The following is a 19,326-nucleotide window of genomic DNA, read 5'->3' on the forward strand; positions in this document are numbered from 1 at the left end:
ATCAGGCCTTCTGTCTCCTTCTTCAGGGTCCCATTCGTGAGCCAGAGCCAGGTCTTCTCCTTATCAGCTTTTCCTTCAATTTTGTCAAGGAACTTTCCATGCAATGTTTTGTTGTGCCAGCTGTCAGCTCTAGTTTGTAGTGCAGTTTTCCTATCCTGGTTTTTTGTCTGCTGTGCTTTGAGGAGTTTCTGATTTTTAACTTCAATCAAAGCAGGTTCTTCACTTTGCTTTCCATATTCTGCCAGGGCATGTTCTTCTTCTTTGACTGCTTGTTTGACTTGTAAGAGTCCTCTGCCCCCTGATCTTCTAGGCAGATAGAGCTGGTAAACATATCGTAATTTTGTCAATGTCTACTGTTATATTATTATTATTATTATTATTATTATTATTATTGTTGTTGTTGTTGTTGTTATATTATTGTTATTGTTGTTATTATTATTATTAACAATAATAATGGAGATTTGTTTACAATGGGGATTGCTGGTTGCACGGGATGTTTATTAGGCACTATTGAGGAGAAAAAATCTTTCCAAAGCTCGTATTCAAAGCTTTGAAACAGGCAACTTAAATGGGAATGACATTGAACCGAGGTGTGTTGCGCTCAATGTTTGGGAATTTATTTCTCGTCTGGACAGAGCAGAGAAAACAACCCTCCAATTCGGCTAATCGCAGCCAACAGCTTCTTCCTTCTGCTCAGTCCATTCCTGCTTTTTTGGGTCTGCAAAGCTAAAAATGATGCGCAAGCGGCCATGTTTTCGCAGGGAATTGACAAGGGCGGCCAGTGTTCTGACCCCTTTTTGTCCCTCATCCCAATGGGACGCGGCGCAAGGAAGACGTGGTATTTCCAACGCGAGACGCCATGTAATCCACCCGATGCCCGGGGAATACACTTTCTGGCGAGTGAACGGGGATAATGAGCCGTTCAGGAACCGTCTTTATCCAGCCGGCTGCCCTTATCTGGTCCGCGGCCCTTAATCCCCAAATTGTATTTTTAACTAATTGGCGGTAATTGTTTCGTAAGCCAAGGGACGCCGCTCAGATCCCGAACCCGCTCCCGTTGACCCAGAAACCTTTCCCTTTGCCGAGATCTCGACACTCTCCTCCTATTGCGGCAGCCGAGAATCGCATTGGCTTTTTGTGCCGCCGCATCACACTCTGATCCCCTGGAGTGGAGCCGTTCAACCGTGCTGCCTCTCACAGAATATCCGAGGAAAGAGATATCTGTGGCCACGGCAGAAGACATTCTCATCCTCACATCGCTCTACTTCACCCATTAACGGCCAACTCGGTGACATTGCAGAGGGCCACTTCACCCAGCAACTGCCAACCCAGTGACAACGCACAGAGCCATGTCACCTATAGCAACAGCCAACCTGGTAACATCACAGAGGGCCACTTCACCTAGTAACGGCCAACTCAGTGACATCGCAGAGAGCCACTTCACCCAGCAACTGCCAGCCTGGTGACGCAGCAGAGGGCCACTTCACCCAGCAACAGCCAACCCAGTGACATCACAGAGGGCCACTTCAACTAGCAACAGCCAACCTGGTAACATCGCAGAGGGCCACTTCACCCAGCAACAGCCAACCCAGTGACATCACAGAGGGTCACATCACCCAGCAACTGCCAGCCTGGTGACACAACAGAGGGCCACTTCACCCAGCAACTGCCAGCCCAGTGAGAACGCACAGAGCCATGTCACCTAGCAACAGCCAATCTGGTAACATCACAGAGGGCCACTTCACCTAGTAACGGCCAACTCGGTGACATCGCAGAGAGCCACTTCACCCAGCAACTGCCAGCCTGGTGACACAACAGAGGGCCACTTCACTCAGCAACAGCCAACCCAGTGACATCACAGAGGGCCACTTCAACTAGCAACAACCAACCTGGTAACATCACAGAGGGCCACTTCACCTAGTAATGGCCAACTCGGTGACATGGCAAAGAGCCACTTCACCCAGCAACTGCCAGCCTGGTGACACAACAGAGGGCCACTTCACCCAGCAACTGCCAGCCCAGTGACAATGCACAGAGCCATGTCACCTAGCAACAGCCAATCTGGTAACATCACAGAGGGCCACTTCACCTAGTAACGGCCAACTCGGTGACATCGTAGAGAGCCACTTCACCCAGCAACTGCCAGCCTGGTGACACAATAGAGGGCCACTTCATCCAGCAACAGCCCACCCAGTGACATCACAGAGGGCCACTTCAACTAGCAACAGCCAACCTGGTAACATCACAGAGGGCCACTTCACCTAGTAACGACCAACTCAGTGACATCGCAGAGAGCCACTTCACCCAGCAACTGCCAACCTGGTGACACAATAGAGGGCCACTTCACCCAGCAACAGCCAACCCAGTGACATCACAGAGGGTCACTTCATCTAGCAATGGCCTTTGTGGAATGCATATGTATACATATGTGTATGTATATGTGTATATATATGGCATGTATGTGTCTGTGAATATATATATGTGTGTGTGTGTGTGCATATATTTATATGTATATATGTCCTTTCCTTTTGTGACTCATGTGACACTCTGTATGGGAAGGAAATGGGATGTGCGTGTGTGTGTGTGTGTGTGTGGGAGGGGTCCCCTCAAAGGCGCACAGGTTATTCTTTCTTCCGGAGATCAAGGGGACACGCCAGCAGACTGTGCCGCGTGTGCCGGGTGCCTCTGATGCAAAAGGGAGAGAAATCAAGGTCAGGCCGGGCTATTTATACTTGCTGGAGGGAGGGGAGGGGAGGGGGGGAGGGGGCCACCTTGAAGCCACGTCACCTTCCTTTCCTTTTGGCGCCATGCCAGCCCCTACCGACCTCTCCGCTGTTTCGGGGACATCCCGGAATTCAACCTACTTTCTCTCTCCTTTTCCCCGTGGGACGGGTCTCATGCCTCCCTTCCTTGGTCTGATTTTCCACTCTGTTTCCTCAATCGACCTGGACGTGGCTCTGAAGGGTTTCCTTCTCTCTCCTGAGGGCCACCTCACCTAGCAACAGCCAGCCTGGCAACATCACAGAGAACTACTTCACCTAGCAACAGCCAACCTGGTAACATCACAAATGACCACTTCACCTAGCAACAGCCAACCTGGTAACATCACAAAGGACCACTACACATAACAGAAGCCAGCCCGGCAAAATCACAGAGGGCCACCTCACCTAGCAACAGCCAGCCTGGCAACATCACAGAGAACTACTTCACCTAGCAACAGCCAACCTGGTAACATCACAAAGGACCACTTCACCTAGCAACAGCCAACCTGGTAACATCACAAAGGACCACTTCACCTAGCAACAGCCAACCTGGTAACATCACAAAGAACCACTTCACCTAGCAACAGCCAACCTGGTAACATCACAAAGGACCACTTCACCTAGCAACAGCCAACCTGGTAACATCACAAAGGACCACTTCACCTAGCAACAGCCAACCTGGTAACATCACAAAGGACCACTACACATAACAACAGCCACCTCGGCAACATCACAAAGGACCACTTCACATAACAGAAGCCAGCCAGGCAAAATCACAGAGGGCCACCTCACCTAGCAAAAGCCAACCTGGCAACATCACAAAGGACGACTTCACATAACAGAAGCCAGCCCGGCAAAATCACAGAGAGCCACCTCACCTAGCAACAGCCAGCCTGGCAACATCCCAAAGGACCACTCCATCTAGCAACAGCTAACCTGGTAACATCACAAAGGACCACTTCACATAACAACAGCCAGCCCGACAAAATCACAGAAGGCCACTTCACCTAGCAACAGCCACCCCTGCAACATCACAGAGGCCACTTCACCTAGCAACAGCCTGCCTGGCAACATCACAGAGGGCCACTCCATCTAGCAACAGCCAACCTAGTAACATCACAAAGGACCACTTCACATAACAACAGCCACCCCGGTGACATCACAGAGGGCCACTCCATCTAGCAACAGCCAAATTGGTAACATCACAGAGGGCCACTTCACCTAACAGCCAACCTGGTGACATCACAAAGGACCACTTCACCAAGCAAGTCAGCTCGGTGACACCACAGAGGGCCACCCCATCTAGCAACAGCCAACCCGGCAACATTACAGAGGGCCACTTCACCTGGCAACAGCCACCCCGGCAACATCACAGAGGGCCACTTCACCTAGCAACAGCCAACACGGCAACATCACAGAGGGCCACTTCACCTAGCAACAGCCAACCTGGTGGCATCACAGAAGGCCACTTCACTTAACAAGTGTCAACTTGGCGACATCACAGGAGGCCACTCCACCAAGCAACAGCCAGCCCGGTGACACCACACAGGGCCACTTCACCTAGCAACAGCCAGCCCGGTGACATCACAGAGGGCTACTTCACCCAAGTCTGCTATATACAGTGTTTCCTCACTTGTTGCTGGGGTTACGTTCCAGGACCACCCGCAATAAGTGAAAATCCACGAAGTAGGGACGCTATATTTATTTCAATATTTATACATTATTTTAGTAGTTATACACTATTTTAAGTCTTTATCAACCAATTGTGCGCTGATAAATCCCCTCCTCCTCCCGTTGCCACTTGGGCTCCTTTTCTCTCCCAAAAAGTGAACCGCGAAGTAGTGAGGGAACACTGTAGTCTTTTTTGGGCCCTCTCACCATGGAATCCTAGAGCCAGAAGAGACCCCCAAAGGCCAGCTACTCCATCCTCCTTCAGCCAGGCAGGAAGAGACACCACCAAACCCCTCCCGACAGATGGCCACCCAGCCTCTGTGTCCACATCCTTGCTAAACCACAATGGAGGAGAATGTCGGAAAGGGCACGAGGACGAGCGAGCGGGGATATGGGCTTCCCTTTTCTCTCTCTCTGCTGCGGGAGGGAGGGAGGCCTCTGAGCCACACTTCTGGGGGGGGGGGGGGGGATCTCAACAAGGTTCCCGCGGCTAAATGTTCCCAAGCTCTTGCCACGGCTTTGTGCCCATTTCGGAGGCTGACGAAAGCCACCTTTTGTCCCGAAAATTGCCTGGCAAACCATCCCGCTGGCTTCCGAACAGCAGCCCTTTCCCCCTTGCCTTTCCTTCCTTCCTTCCCACTCACTGACCCGCCCTTCCCTCCTTAACCTCTTCGGTCCCTTCCGAACAGTCGCTCCATCCTACAAACCCAAACCGTACATTGCTGCAAAGTCCATAGAGTCGCCCAACACATTGTTTGGATTTTCCCAAACTCTCCTTCTCTCTGGCCTTGCGCCAGGGGCGGTTCAACCATAAGGCAATTTAGATGGTTGTCACAGGCATTTGGGGCTCACGCACCAACACTTCCAGCAAGGTCTCTTGGAAACTCAGATTTATATATATGTGGAATGTCAAGTGTGAATGTTGTAAGTGGCCACCTTGATTAGCATTGAATGGCTTTGCAACTTCAAAGCCTGTCTGCTTTCTGTCTGGGGGAATCCATTGTTGGGATTGTTTCCTGATTGTTTCCTGTCTGGAATTCCTCTGTTTTCTGAGTGGTGTTCCAAGGTAATTTTCAAGTGTAGGCGAACTGAATTTTGGCACCCGCCCCCCCAAACCAATCACTAAAAAATAAAAGTACTGGATAAGTGAAAATGTTGGATAATAAGGAGGGATTAATAATAATAATAATAATAATAATAATAATAATAATAATAATAAGTTTATTTATATCCCGCCTCCATCTCCCCCGAAGGGGACTCAGGGCGGCTTACAGCAAAATCAAAATACAGTAGAGTCTCAGTTATCCAACACTCACTTATCCAACGTTCTGGATTATCCAACACATTTTTGTAGTCAATGTTTTCAAAACATCGTGATATTTTGGTGCTAAATTGGTAAATACAGTAATTACTACATAGCATTACTGCGTATTGTACTACTTTTTCTGTCAAATTTGTTGTATAACATGATGTTTTGGTGCTTAATTTGTAAAATCATAACCTATTTTGATGTTTAATAGGCTTTTTCTTAATCTCTCCTTATTATCCAACATATTCGCTTATCCAACGTTCTGCCGGCCCGTTTAGCTTGGATAAGTGAGACTCTACTGTATTGGATAAGTGAAAATGTTGGATAATAAGAAGGCATTAATAATAATAATAATAATAATAATAATTTTATTTATATCCCGCCTCCATCTCCCCCAAAGGGGACTCGGGGCAGCTTACAGCAAAATCAAAATACAAGCAATGATAAAATATGAAACATCAAAGGACAACAACAAAAACCAATAATAAAATATACAATAGGCGAAAAAACACAACACAGAATTAAAACATCAAATTAAAAAGCCTAAATAAAGAACACTACTCTGAAAACAGGGGAAATCCAGACAGGAAACCATCAGGGCCAGCTAACACCTCCCAACCAAGGATGACCCCAGGGAGGAAGCAGCCAGGCTTTGAATTTGCAAGGCCAATCAATGTTAATCAAGCTGGCCAACTGCAACATTCACACTAGCCTCAGACAAGAGCTCTTTCTCCCACCCTGGACTTTCCACAGATATATAAACCCCACTTACCTAGCTTCCAACAGACTTCAGAACCTCTGAGTATGCCTGCCATAGATGTGGGTGAAACGTCAGGAGAGAATGCTTCTGGAACATGGCCAGGCCTCGAGGGCGAAGGCCAGAACAGGTCTCAACAGCAGCCCCAAGAGGATGTTGCCTCAGGCAACTGCCTAGCTCGCCTAATGGTTGAACCACCCCTAGGTGTTCTTTATTTACTGTCCTGATTTTAGAGGTTTTTTTTAATACCAGGGGCCATATTCTCTTTCGGTGGCCTTTTAATTGTGGATTATCTGCCTTGATATTCTGAGTTACATGGCTGCGTGGAAGGACCCACAGTGCTGTTCCACACAGCCATATAATCCAGAACATCAAAGCAGAATAACTCACAATATCTGCTTTGAACTGGGTTATCCAAGTCCACACTGCCCTATATCCCAGTTCAATGTTCGGTGCTAAATTCGCAAATATAGTAATTCCTACATAACATTAGGAGCCCCGGTGGCGAAGTGTGTTAAAGAACTGAGCTGCTAAACTTGCAGACTGAAAGGTCCCAGGTTCAAATCCCGGGAGCGGAATGAGCACCCGCTGTTAGCCCCAGCTCCTGCCAACCTAGCAGTTCGAAAACATGCCAATGTGAGTAGATCAATAGGAACTACTCCGGTGGGAAGGTAAAAGTGCTCCATGCAGTCATGCCAATGGCCACATGACCTTGGAGGTGTCTACGGACAACGTCGGCTCTTCGGCTTAGAAATGGAGATGAGCACCGACCCCCAGAGTCAGACACGACTGAACTTAACGTCAGGGGAAACCTTTACCTTTACTATTATTACATGTATTATTTTCCTGTATTTATTATTATTATTATTATTATTATTATTATTATTATTATTATTATTTTGCTCTATTATTATTAAAAGGATACATTTATTATTTCACTCTGATCTTATTATTATTATTGCATTTCTTATTTTACTCTATTATTACTTGTATTATTTTTCTGTATTTATTATTATTATTATTATTATTACATTTATTATTTTACTCTATTATTATTAAAAGGATACATAAGCACATTTACATTGAAGAAGATGAGAATAATGATTTGATCAGAGTTGGACAGTCTTATCTATGTAAATGTTCAAAAACGTTTAACCTACTGATGCCTCAATTAATGTAATTTTATCGGTATCTATTTTTATTTCTGAAATTTTCCACCCTCGGCTTATACTTGAGTCAGTGTTTTCCCAGTTATTTCGTGGTAAAATTAGGTGCTTCAGCTTATATTCGGGTCGGCTTATACTCGAGTACTGTATAGGTTACGTGCCAATTTACAACTCGGAACTGATCACGGTCTTGATTTTACAGGTGTCGCACTCCAAGGCAGAATTCCCATTAAATCCCAACTGGAAATAGAAAATATCATTGGAAACCCAGAACACTTGGAAACAGGAACCTTGGAGGTAAAGCAAAGTTGTCTTGACTGGAAAACGAAAGCTGCATCAATCAATAAAAACCTTCCCCAAATCCCCAGACCGTGAGGAAAGCATTCTTTTTTCCTTTCAAGGGGGCTGACTCATTATTATCTTGAGCACCTGAGTTTCTGAGAGACTTCCCTATCTTTGCTGTAAAACTGTCTTCGGTTCAAGGTTATCTTCTGGCTTCCACCTGAAGAAACAGCCTCCGAGTCACTACTAGACTGTAACTCTGCAGAATTCGGTGAAAGGCCTTTCCCTGACACCTCCCCTTCCTTAGGCTTCTCATCTGAACCTTGCTCATCTCCACTTAATTCCAGCTGCTCAGGCTCTCTGCCTTGCTGCCAAACAGGATTTCCTTCTAATTAGATCTTTCAAGTCATGGATCTCATTCCGCTCCATCGTGGGTGACAACTCTTCAAACCAAAGACAGCTTTCATGTCTGCCTTTCCTTTGGGCTCTTTGCAGGACTCGGTTGCCATACCTTGTGGCTCCCGTTGACTAAGGGTCCTTTGTAATGTATGGCATCCAAAACGGGTCAAACCATTTCATATGCAGGGGAAATTAGCACAGCCAGGTCACTATTGGGAGTGCTTTGATTGTGTCCTCCTGTATGGATCTCTTCCAATCCTAGGAGTCTATGATTCAAAGAGTGGGTGGCCATCTGTTGGGAGGGCTTGGATTGTGTCCTCCTGTATGGCAGAAGAGTATTGGACTGGATGGCTCTGGGTGTCACTTCTAATTCTATGATTCTATAATTATAGTAGTAGTAGAAATAATGATAATACTGTAATAATAATAATACACTAGAGTGCGATTTCCTGCTTCTTAGCAGGGGGTTGGACTAGATGGCCCATGTGGTCTCTTCCAACTCTACTATTCTATGATTCTATGAGTCTCACTTATCCAAGACTCTGGATTATCCAAGGCATTTTGGTAGTAAATGTTTTCAATATATTGTGATATTTTGATGCTAAATTTGTAAATACAATAATAACATGACTGCGTATTGAACTACTTTTTCTGTCAAATTTGTTGCATAACATGATGTTTTGGTGCTTAATTTGTAAAATCATAACCTAATTTGATGTTTAATAGGCTTTTCCTTAATCCCTCATTATCCAAGATATTTGCTTATCCAAGGTTCTGCAGGCCCGTTTAGCTTGGATAAGTGAGACTCTACTGTAATAATAATAATAATAATAATACTAGATAATAATGATGATGTCTTGAAGGCTCCTTCTCTGGAGGTTTTGAAGCAAAGGCTGGATGGTCATCTGTCAAGAGGGCTTTGATTGTGTCTTTCCCGAATAGCAGAATGGGTTGGACTGGATGGCACTCGGGGATCTATGATGAGAGGACGGATGGCCATCTATCAGGAGGGCTTTGATTGTGCCATTCCAAATAGCAGAATGGGTTGGACTAGGTGGTCCTTGGGGTCACTTACAACCCCAGCATTCTGCGACTCAGAGGCTGGATGGGCATCTGTGGGGAGGGCTTTGATAGTGCCATTCCTAAATAGCAGAATGGGTTGGACTAGGTAGTCCTTGGGGTCTCTTACAACCCCAGCATTCCGCAACTCAGAGGCTGGATGGCCATCTGTGGGGAGGGCTTTGATTGTGCCATTCCTAAATAGCAGAATGGGTTGGACTAGGTGGTCCTTGGGGTCTCTTACAACCCCAGCATTCCGCGACTCAGAGGCTGGATGGCCATCTGTGGGGAGGGCTTTGATTGTGCCATTCCTAAATAGCAGAATGGGTTGGACTAGGTAGTCCTTGGGGTCTCTTACAACCCCAGCATTCTGTGACTCAGAGGCTGGATGGCCATCTGTGGGGAGGGCTTTGATAGTGCCATTCCTAAATAGCAGAATGGGTTGGACTAGGTAGTCCTTGGGGTCTCTTACAACCCCAGCATTCTGTGACTCAGAGGCTGGATGGCCATCTGTGGGGAGGGCTTTGATAGTGCCATTCCTAAATAGCAGAATGGGTTGGACTAGGTAGTCCTTGGGGTCTCTTACAACCCCAGCATTCTGTGACTCAGAGGCTGGATGGCCATCTGTGGGGAGGGCTTTGATTGTGCCATTCCTAAATAGCAGAATGGGTTGGACTAGGTAGTCCTTGGGGTCTCTTACAACCCCAGCATTCTGTGACTCAGAGGCTGGATGGCCATCTGTGGGGAGGGCTTTGATAGTGCCATTCCTAAATAGCAGAATGGGTTGGACTAGGTAGTCCTTGGGGTCTCTTACAACCCCAGCATTCTGTGACTCAGAGGCTGGATGGCCATCTGTGGGGAGGGCTTTGATTGTGCCATTCCTAAATAGCAGAATGGGTTGGACTAGGTAGTCCTTGGGGTCTCTTACAACCCCAGCATTCTGTGACTCAGAGGCTGGATGGCCATCTGTGGGGAGGGCTTTGATTGTGCCATTCCTAAATAGCAGAATGGGTTGGACTAGGTAGTCCTTGGGGTCTCTTACAACCCCAGCATTCTGTGACTCAGAGGCTGGATGGCCATCTGTGGGGAGGGCTTTGTGTCTTTCCTAAATGACAGAATGGGTTGGATGGCACTGGGGGATCTAGGATCTATGACAAGAGGCTGGATGGCCATCTGTGGGGAGGGCTTTGATTGTGTCCTTCCTAAATGACAGAATGAGTTGGACTGGATGGCTCTGGGGGATCTAGGATCTACGGTATGATTAAGGGCTGGATGGCCATCTGTCAGAAGGGCTTTGATGGTGTCTTTTCTTAATAGCAGAATGGGTTGGACTAGATGACCCTTGGGGGTCTCTTCCAACTCTAAGATTCGATGATGATGATGATAGAATCCTGGCCCTTTCTGGTACAGTAGAGTCTCACTTATCCAACATAAACAGACGGGCAGAATATTGGATAAGCGAATATTTTGGATAATAAGGAGGGATTAAGGAAAAGCCTATTAAACATCAAATTAGGTTATGATTTTACAAATTAAGCACCAAAACATCATGTTATACAACAAATTTGACAGAAAAGGTTGTTCGATACGCAGTAATGTCGATGTTTTATTGATGCGACATTTGTTTTTTTCTCGATATTTGTTTTATTGTTTTATTGCTGCCTCTGGATTATCCAAGCCATTTTTGTAGTTAATGTTTTATTGCTGCTGTTGTATTGTTGTCGGGCATGGCCCCATGTAAGCCGCTCCGAGTTCCTCCGGGGAGATGGGGTGGGGTATAAAAATAAAGTTAATATTATTATTATTATTATTATTATTATTATTATTATTATTAATAATAATAATAATAATAATGCTATTTATTTATTTATTTATTTATTTATTTACAGCATTTATATTCTGCCCTTCGTTCTCACCCCGAAGGGGACTCAGGGTGGATCACATTGCACACATAAAGGCAAACATTCAATGCCATAACATAGAACAGAGGCAGAGACAAGACGCAGGCACGGGCTGGCCTCCAACTCATGAGTGATTTGTTGCAGCTGGCTTGCTATCCAGCCTGCGCCACAGCCTGGCCTATGTAGTAATCACTGTATTTACGAATTTAGCACCAAAATATCACGATATATTGAAAACATTGACTACAAAAATGCCTTGGATAATCCAGAACCTTGGATAAGCGAGTGTTGGATAAGTGTAGCTGTGAATGGTGCAATCCTGATGGGAAAATGGCCCCAAAATGGCCTATATTGTTTTTCTCCCTGGGAGGCAAAGGGAGACTCTGCAGCTCTCTCGCGCCCGCCTGCACCAGAGATAATTTCGGCAGCGATTGTGCCCATTGTGGCAATCTATCGGATTCAGGAATGGGAGGGGTGCGGGATCTGGGATTTCGGTGCTGCACCATCGAGTGATGCAGACAGAAGAGGCCCCTTTTCCCTGCCTTTTCCCCCAAACTAAAAACACACTCATTATGACAGGCATTTGGTGCTGGTTCCTAATATAAACCTGCTGCGGATCAGAGGGAAGGACGGGGAGGGGGCGGGGCAGACAAACAAATGAGCACTGACGGAGGAGACAGACACACCTCGGACACGACATGTATAGACTTACGGCCCTGGCTGGGTTGCCCTGGTCAATGGGGTTCTTGAAGTCCATGTGCAATTCGTCAAAGGCGATTATCTGCATCGGAGGGAAAGACAACAGGAAGGAGAGGTCAGCCAGAAGGACACAAAGCAGCCAGCTCTGGATGGAAATCTCTACGCCATATCTCCAGAGAACATCGCGACATGCAGGAAGACACCACTCAAAACTCTCCCGACAGATGTCCATTCGGTCACTACTTAAAAACCTCCAGAGAAGGAGACTCCACCAAACTCTAAGGCAGTCTATATTCCACTAGATGTGGAAGGGATCGCCAAGGATCACCCATCCAACCCTATCCTGTGACACAAGAGGACACCACTCAAAACACTCCCGACAGATGTCCATTCGGTCACTACTTAAAAACCTCCAGAGAAGGAGACTCCACCAAACTCTAAGGCAGTCTATATTCCACTAGATGTGGAAGGGATCGCCAAGGATCACCCATCCAACCCTATCCTGTGACACAAGAGGACACCACTCAAAACACTCCCGACAGATGTCCATTCGGTCACTACTTAAAAACCTCCAGAGAAGGAGACTCCACCAAACTCTAAGGCAGTCTATATTCCACTAAATGTGGAAGGGATCGCCAAGGATCACCCATCCAACCCTATTCTGTAACACAAGAGGACACCACTCAAAGCACTCCCGACAGATGGCCACCCAACTCCTGCTGGAAAAGCTCAAGAGAAGGAACCTCCAGTCTATATTTCACTAGATTTGGAAGAGACCCCCATGAGCCATCCAGTCCAACCTCATTATATGGACAGTAGAGTCTCACTTCTCCAAGCTAAACAGGCCGGCAGACCCTTGGATAAGTGAGTATCTTGGATAATAAGGAGGGATTAAGGAAAAGCCTATTAAACATCAAATTAGGTTATGATTTTACAAATTAAGCACCAAAACATCATGTTATACAACAAATTTGGCAGAAAAAGTAGTTCAATACGCAGTAATGTTATGTTGTAATTACTGTATTTACGAATTTAGCACCAAAATATCACAATACAGTAGAGTCTCACTTATCCAACACTCGCTTATCCAATGTTCTGGATTATCCAACACATTTTTGTAGTCAATGTTTTCAATATATCGTGATATTTTGGTACTAAATTCATAAATACAGTAATTACTACATAGCATTACTGTGTATTGAACTACTTTTTCTGCCAAATTTGTTGTATAACATGATGTTTTGGTGTTTCATTTGTAAAATCATAACCTAATTTGATATTTAATAGGCTTTTCCTCAATGCCTCCTTATTATCCAACATATTCGCTTATCCAACATTCTGCCGACTCGTTTATGTTGGATAAGTGAGACTCTACTGTATATTGAAAACATTGACTATGAAAATGCATTGGATAAGCGAGTCTTGGATAAGTGAGACTCTACTGTATCATGTAGGAACACATAATAAAAGCCCTCCCAACAGATGGCCATCCAGCAGCTACAGCAGAGTCTCACTTATCCAAGCTTTGCTTATCCACGCCTCTGGATTATCCAAGCCATTTTTGTAGTTAATGTTTTCAATATATCGTGATATTTTGGTGCTAAATTCGTAAATACAGTAATTACTACATAGCATTACTGGTGCCATTTGGGGAATGATGGACCACGGATGATGGGATTTGCAGTACTTTCAACCGCTTTGACTCCCACAGATCATTGTGATGCCCACCAGTGATGGATCTGGACCAAACTCTGCACACAGACCCATCATGCCCAACTGTGCATACAGGCAGGGTTTCGGGGTGATTGACCTTTGCTCTGGGAGTTGTAGTTCACCCTTATCCAGACAGCACTGAACCCAGCCGACTTTGGATCTGGTCCAAACATGCCACAGAGAAGCCCCATGACCAACTAAACATATTGCAGGGATTTAGGGAAATTGACCTTGATTTTGGGAGCTATAGTTCACCTTCATCCAGAAAGTACCGAACCCTGATCACATCAGATGTGGACCACATTTGGCGCACAGACCCAACATGGCCAATTGTGATTGTCCCGGGAATCTGGAAGTTGTAGTTTACCCTTATCCAGATAGCACTGGACCCGGCCGACTTCAGATCTGGTCCAAACATGCCACAGAGAAGCCCCATGACCAACTAAACATACTGCAGGGATTTAGGGGAATGGACTTTGATTTTGGGAGTTATAGTTCACCTTCATCCAAAAAGTACTAAACCCTAATGACATCAGATGTGGACCACATTTGGCGCACAGACCCAACACGGCCAATTGTGAGTGTCCTAGGATTCTGGAAGTTGTAGTTCACCCTTATTCAGACAACGATGGATCTGGACCAAACCTCAGTGATATTTCCTAACATCCCAAAACAAACAGTGCCTTCTTCTAATAACCCGGGCACCGCCGGGTCCCCAAGCTAGTACATTATAACTGTACCCTCAATTAGCTTCTGACACGATAAATAATCTTTCTGTATTATGGAACTTTAAGGAGCTTTCCCAGATGTTAAGAAGGCTTCCCAGGCTGCTGGAAGGGGGTGGCATTAATTACCCGGCGGCGATGTACCTTCTCCTCTCGAACCCCGACCCGCAACCTCCCGGTGCCTCATTTTCCTCCCCTGCGGCATGCGGCTTCCTACTCAATGCGCTCCTTGGGAACAAGGTGGCCCAACCAGAGGTGAGTCACCCAGGATCTTTGGGATGACAAATCCTCCAGCGCAGGGCAAGGAGAGAGACAGGCCCCGCTACTAGCCACGCAACAGGAAAGACTTTCATTCTCCTCTCTGCCACCCAGAACAAGTAGAGCGATATCAAAAGAATAGCTAGCTACCCTAAATGGATTCAGGTCAACAAATACTGTATATACTCGAGTATAAGTCTAGTTTTTCAGCCCTTTTTTTAAGACTGAAAAAGCCTCCCTCGGCTTAGACTCGGGTGAGGGTCCTGGTTGGCTTATATTTGGGTCAGCTTATACTCGAGAATATATGCTACATTTATTATTTTTCTCTATTATTATTGGTATTATTATTGGTACATTTATTATTTTTTTCTATTATTGTTGCTAAAAAGGTAAAGGTAAGGTTTTCCCCTGACGTTAAGTCCAGTCGTGTCTGACTCTGGGGGTTGGTGCTCATCTCCATTTCTAAGCTGAAGAGCCGGCATTGTCCGTAGACACCTCCAAGGTCATGTGGCCGGCATGACTGCATGGACCACCGTTACCTTCCCGCAGGAGCGGTACCTATTGATTTACTCACATTTGCATGTTTTCGAACTGCTAGGTTGGCAGGAGCTGGGGCTAACAGCAGGCACTCATTATTGCTACTACAGTAGAGTCTCACTTATCCAAGTTAAACGGGCCAGCAGAAGCTTGGATAAGTGAATATCTTGGATAATAAGGAGGGATTAAGGAAAAGCCTATTAAACATCAAATTAGGTTATGATTTTACAAATTAAGCACCAAAACATCATGTTATACAACAAATTTGACAGAAAAAGTAGTTCAATACGCAGTAATATTATGTTGCAATTACTATATTTACGAATTTAGCACCAAAATATCACGATATATTGAAAACATTGACTACAAAAATGCCTTGGATAATCCAGAGGCTTGGATAAGCGAGGCTTGGATAAGTGAGACTCTACTGTATTCTTCTTATGATGATGATGATGATGATGATTATTATTACAGTATTATCATTACTACTACTACTATTATAGAATCATAGAATTGGAAGTGACACCAATTCTATGGTTCTATAGAATCATAGTGTTGGGTAAGTAAGACTCTACTGTATTATTATTTATTATTATTATTATTATTATTATTATTTAATTATTACATGTATTATTTTACTCTATTATTATTAAAAGGATACATAAGCACATTTACATTGAAGAAGATGAGAATAATGATTTAATCAGAGTTGGACAGTCTTAGCTTAAATTTGAGCTTTATGTAAATATTCAAAAACATTTAACCTACTGATGCCTCAATTAATGTAATTTTATTGGTATCTATTTTTATTTCTGAAATTTACCACCCTCGGCTTCTACTGGAGTCAATGTTTTCCCAGTTTTTTTGTGGTAAAATTAGGTGCCTCGGCTTATATTCGGGTCAGCTTATACTCGAGTATATACGGTATCTGATTGCCTTCAAAGGGCCGCTGAGTCCATGGCTGGAGAATCCATGGATACAGAGGACTAGCTATAACTTTTTAACGTCATTCTAGACTTGGAAGAGAGCCCAAGGGCCATCCAGTCCAACCCCCTTCTGCCAGGCAGGAGGACATCATCCAAACCCTCCCGACAGATGGCCACCCAGGCTCTGCTTAAGACAGTGGTTCTCAGCCTTCCTAATGTAATAACTCTACCGTTTTGCCACTGTAACTGGAGTTGATGCCACTCAACAGGAAGCATATTTCCCCGCTCTCCACCCTTGTGTCTCTTTCCCTTCCCGTTGCTCAAATTTGTTGTGAAGTGTGGCTCGTGCGCTCCTCGGCTTGCCATCATTCACGAATCGTAGCCAGGGAGTGACAGCGCCGAACCAGACAGGACTAGCAAGGTCTGGACGTGTGCCGGAAGAGGACGAGTTGCCAAAAGCAGCAAACACAAGACAATAGGGGACGTTAGGCATGCTTTCCTGGGAAAAAAATAAAATATAAACACTAGATATACACCACATCTGTTTGGCAGCCCATTCCTAGGAAGGAGGCCTTGCAAGGACGGAGGGACCCTATGGAATAGGGATGACTGAACTGAAACTTACGGGATCAACTTACGGAATCATCATGGCATCATATACAGTGGAGTCTCACTTATCCAAGCTGAACGGGCCGGCAAATATCTTGGATAATAAGGAGGGATTAAGGAAAAGCCTATTCAACATCAAATTAGGTTATGATTTTACAAATTAAGCACCAAACCATCATGTTATACAACAAATTGGACAGAAGAAGTAGTTCAATACACAGGAATGTTATGTTGTAACTACTGTATTTACGACTTTATATTGAAAACATTGACTACAAAAATGCATTGGATAATCCATAACCTTGGATAAGTGAGGCTTGGATAAGTGAGACTCTACTGTACACAAAAGAGGGAGACATCGGTAAGTAAATCAGAGGAAAACGTAAGACCTGGGAGTCCAATGAAGTCTCCATCTCCGGACATTTTTAAGCAGAGGATGCATGCCTATCTGTCGGGAAGGATTAGATTGTGTCTTCCTTCATGGCAGAAGGGGCTTGGACGGAATAGCCTTTAGGGTCTCTTCCAACTTGAGGCTTCCATTACTTCACTGAAACAGTCTCAAGGAGTGGGGTTGGATTTTATTATTATTATTATTATTATTATTATTATTATTATTATTATTATTATTATTATTATTATTATTTATTAACCTATTCCCCAGTGATGATGATGATGATGATGATGATTATTATTATTATTATTAGGCATCTCACAGCAACCTATTCCCTAGTGTTAATATTATTATTATTATTAGGCATCTCACAGAAACCTATTCCCTAGTGTCAATAAAATATTATAAAGTACAGTAGAGTCTCACTTATCCAACGTTCTGGATTATCCAACGCATTTTTGTAATCAATGTTTTCAATATATCGTGATATTTTGGTGCTAAATTCATAAGTACAGTAATTACTACATAGCATTACTGTGTATTGAACTACTTTTTCTGCCAAATTTGTTGTCTAACATGATGTTTTGGTGCTTCATTTGTAAAATCATAACCTAATTTGATGTTTAATAGGCTTTTCCTTAATACCTCCTTATTATCCAACATATTCGCTTATCCAACATTCTGCTGGCCCGTTTATGTTGGATAAGTGAGACTCTACTGTATTGGAAAATGAGCACACAAAGATACTGTGGGACTTCCAAATCCAGACTGACAAAGTTCTGGAACACAACACACCAGACATCACGGTTGTGGGAAAGAAAAAGGTTTGGATCATTGATGTTGCCATCCCAGGTGACAGTCGCATTGACGAAAAACAACAGGAAAAACTCAGCTGCTCTCAGGACCTCAAGACTGAACTTCAAAGACTCTGGCAGAAACCAGTGCAGGTGGTCCCGGTGGTGATGGGCACACTGGGCCAAAAGATCTCAGCCGGCATTTGGAAACAATAGACATTGACAAAATTACAATCTGCCAACTGCAAAAGGCCACCCTACTGGGATCTGCACACATCATCCGAAAATACATCACACAGTCCTAGACACTTGGGAAGTGTTCGACTTGTGATTTTGTGATATGAAATCCAGCATATCTATCTTGTTTGCTGTGTCATAATAAAATAATAATTTTATTTTTATACCCCGTCCCATCTCCCCGAGGGGACTCGGGGCGGCTTACATGGGGCCAAGCCCAGGCAACAAGCAATATAAAACTCAACAATGAAACAAATCATAAACAAATAAAATCACATATACCAATAAACAATAAGCACACTTTGATAAAATCCTGGGTTGGCTCCTAAAAGGGGTAGTGGGCCAGAAAAGTGCAAATAGTTTTGTACGGTACAAATTAGGAAAGAGGTAGGTACCAGGGACTATGGATGGATGGCCATCTATTGCGAGTGCTTTGATTGTGCTCTGTATGGCAAGAGTTTGACTGGATGGCTCTTGGGGTCTCTCCCAACTCTAGGAATCATAGAATCATAGAATAGTAGAGTTGGAAGAGACCTCATGGGCCATCCAGTCCAACCCCATTCTGCCAAGAAGCAGGAAATCGCATTCAAAGCACCCCCGACAGATGGCCATCCAGCCTCTGCTTAAAAGCCTCCAAAGAAGGAGCCTCCACCACAGTCCGAGGCAGAGAGTTCCACTGCTGAACAGCTCTCACGGTTAGGAAGTTCTTCCTGATGTTCAGGTGGAATCTCCTTCCCTGTAGTTTATTATTCAGAGGCTAGATGGCCATCTATCGGGAGGGCTTTCATTGTGTCTTCCTGCCTGGCAGAATGGGGTTAGACTAGATGGCCCTTGGGATCCCTTCCAACTTCAGGAGTCTATGATTCAGGGGCTGGACGGTCATCTATCGGGAGGGCTTTGATTGTGTCTTCCTGCCTGGCAAAATTGGGTTAGACTGGATGGCCCTTGGGATCCCTTCCAACTTCAGGAGTCTATGATTCAGGGGCTGGATGGTCATCTATCGGGAGGGCTTTGATTGTGTCCCTGCCTGGGAGAATGGGGTTGGACTAGATGGCCCTTGGAATCCCTTCCATCTCTAGGAATCTATGATTCAGATGATGTTTGGCCATCTGTTGGGAGGGCTTTGATTGT

General features: G+C 44.8%; 1 protein-coding gene across 1 annotated transcript in view; it reads right to left on the reverse strand.

Moving 5' to 3' along the window:
- The window catches only part of cnih2 (cornichon family AMPA receptor auxiliary protein 2), a 56,428-nt gene that overhangs the window by 20,955 nt on the left and 16,147 nt on the right, over positions 1-19,326 (reverse strand). The window contains exon 2 of the mRNA XM_062964898.1: positions 12,019-12,087. Within this exon, the coding sequence (XP_062820968.1) occupies positions 12,019-12,087 (69 nt within the window). The remainder of the gene's footprint in view (positions 1-12,018; positions 12,088-19,326) is intronic.

Source organism: Anolis carolinensis, unplaced genomic scaffold (assembly GCF_035594765.1).
Source record: "Anolis carolinensis isolate JA03-04 unplaced genomic scaffold, rAnoCar3.1.pri scaffold_14, whole genome shotgun sequence".
In the NCBI taxonomy this organism is placed as follows: Eukaryota; Metazoa; Chordata; class Lepidosauria; order Squamata; family Dactyloidae; genus Anolis; species Anolis carolinensis.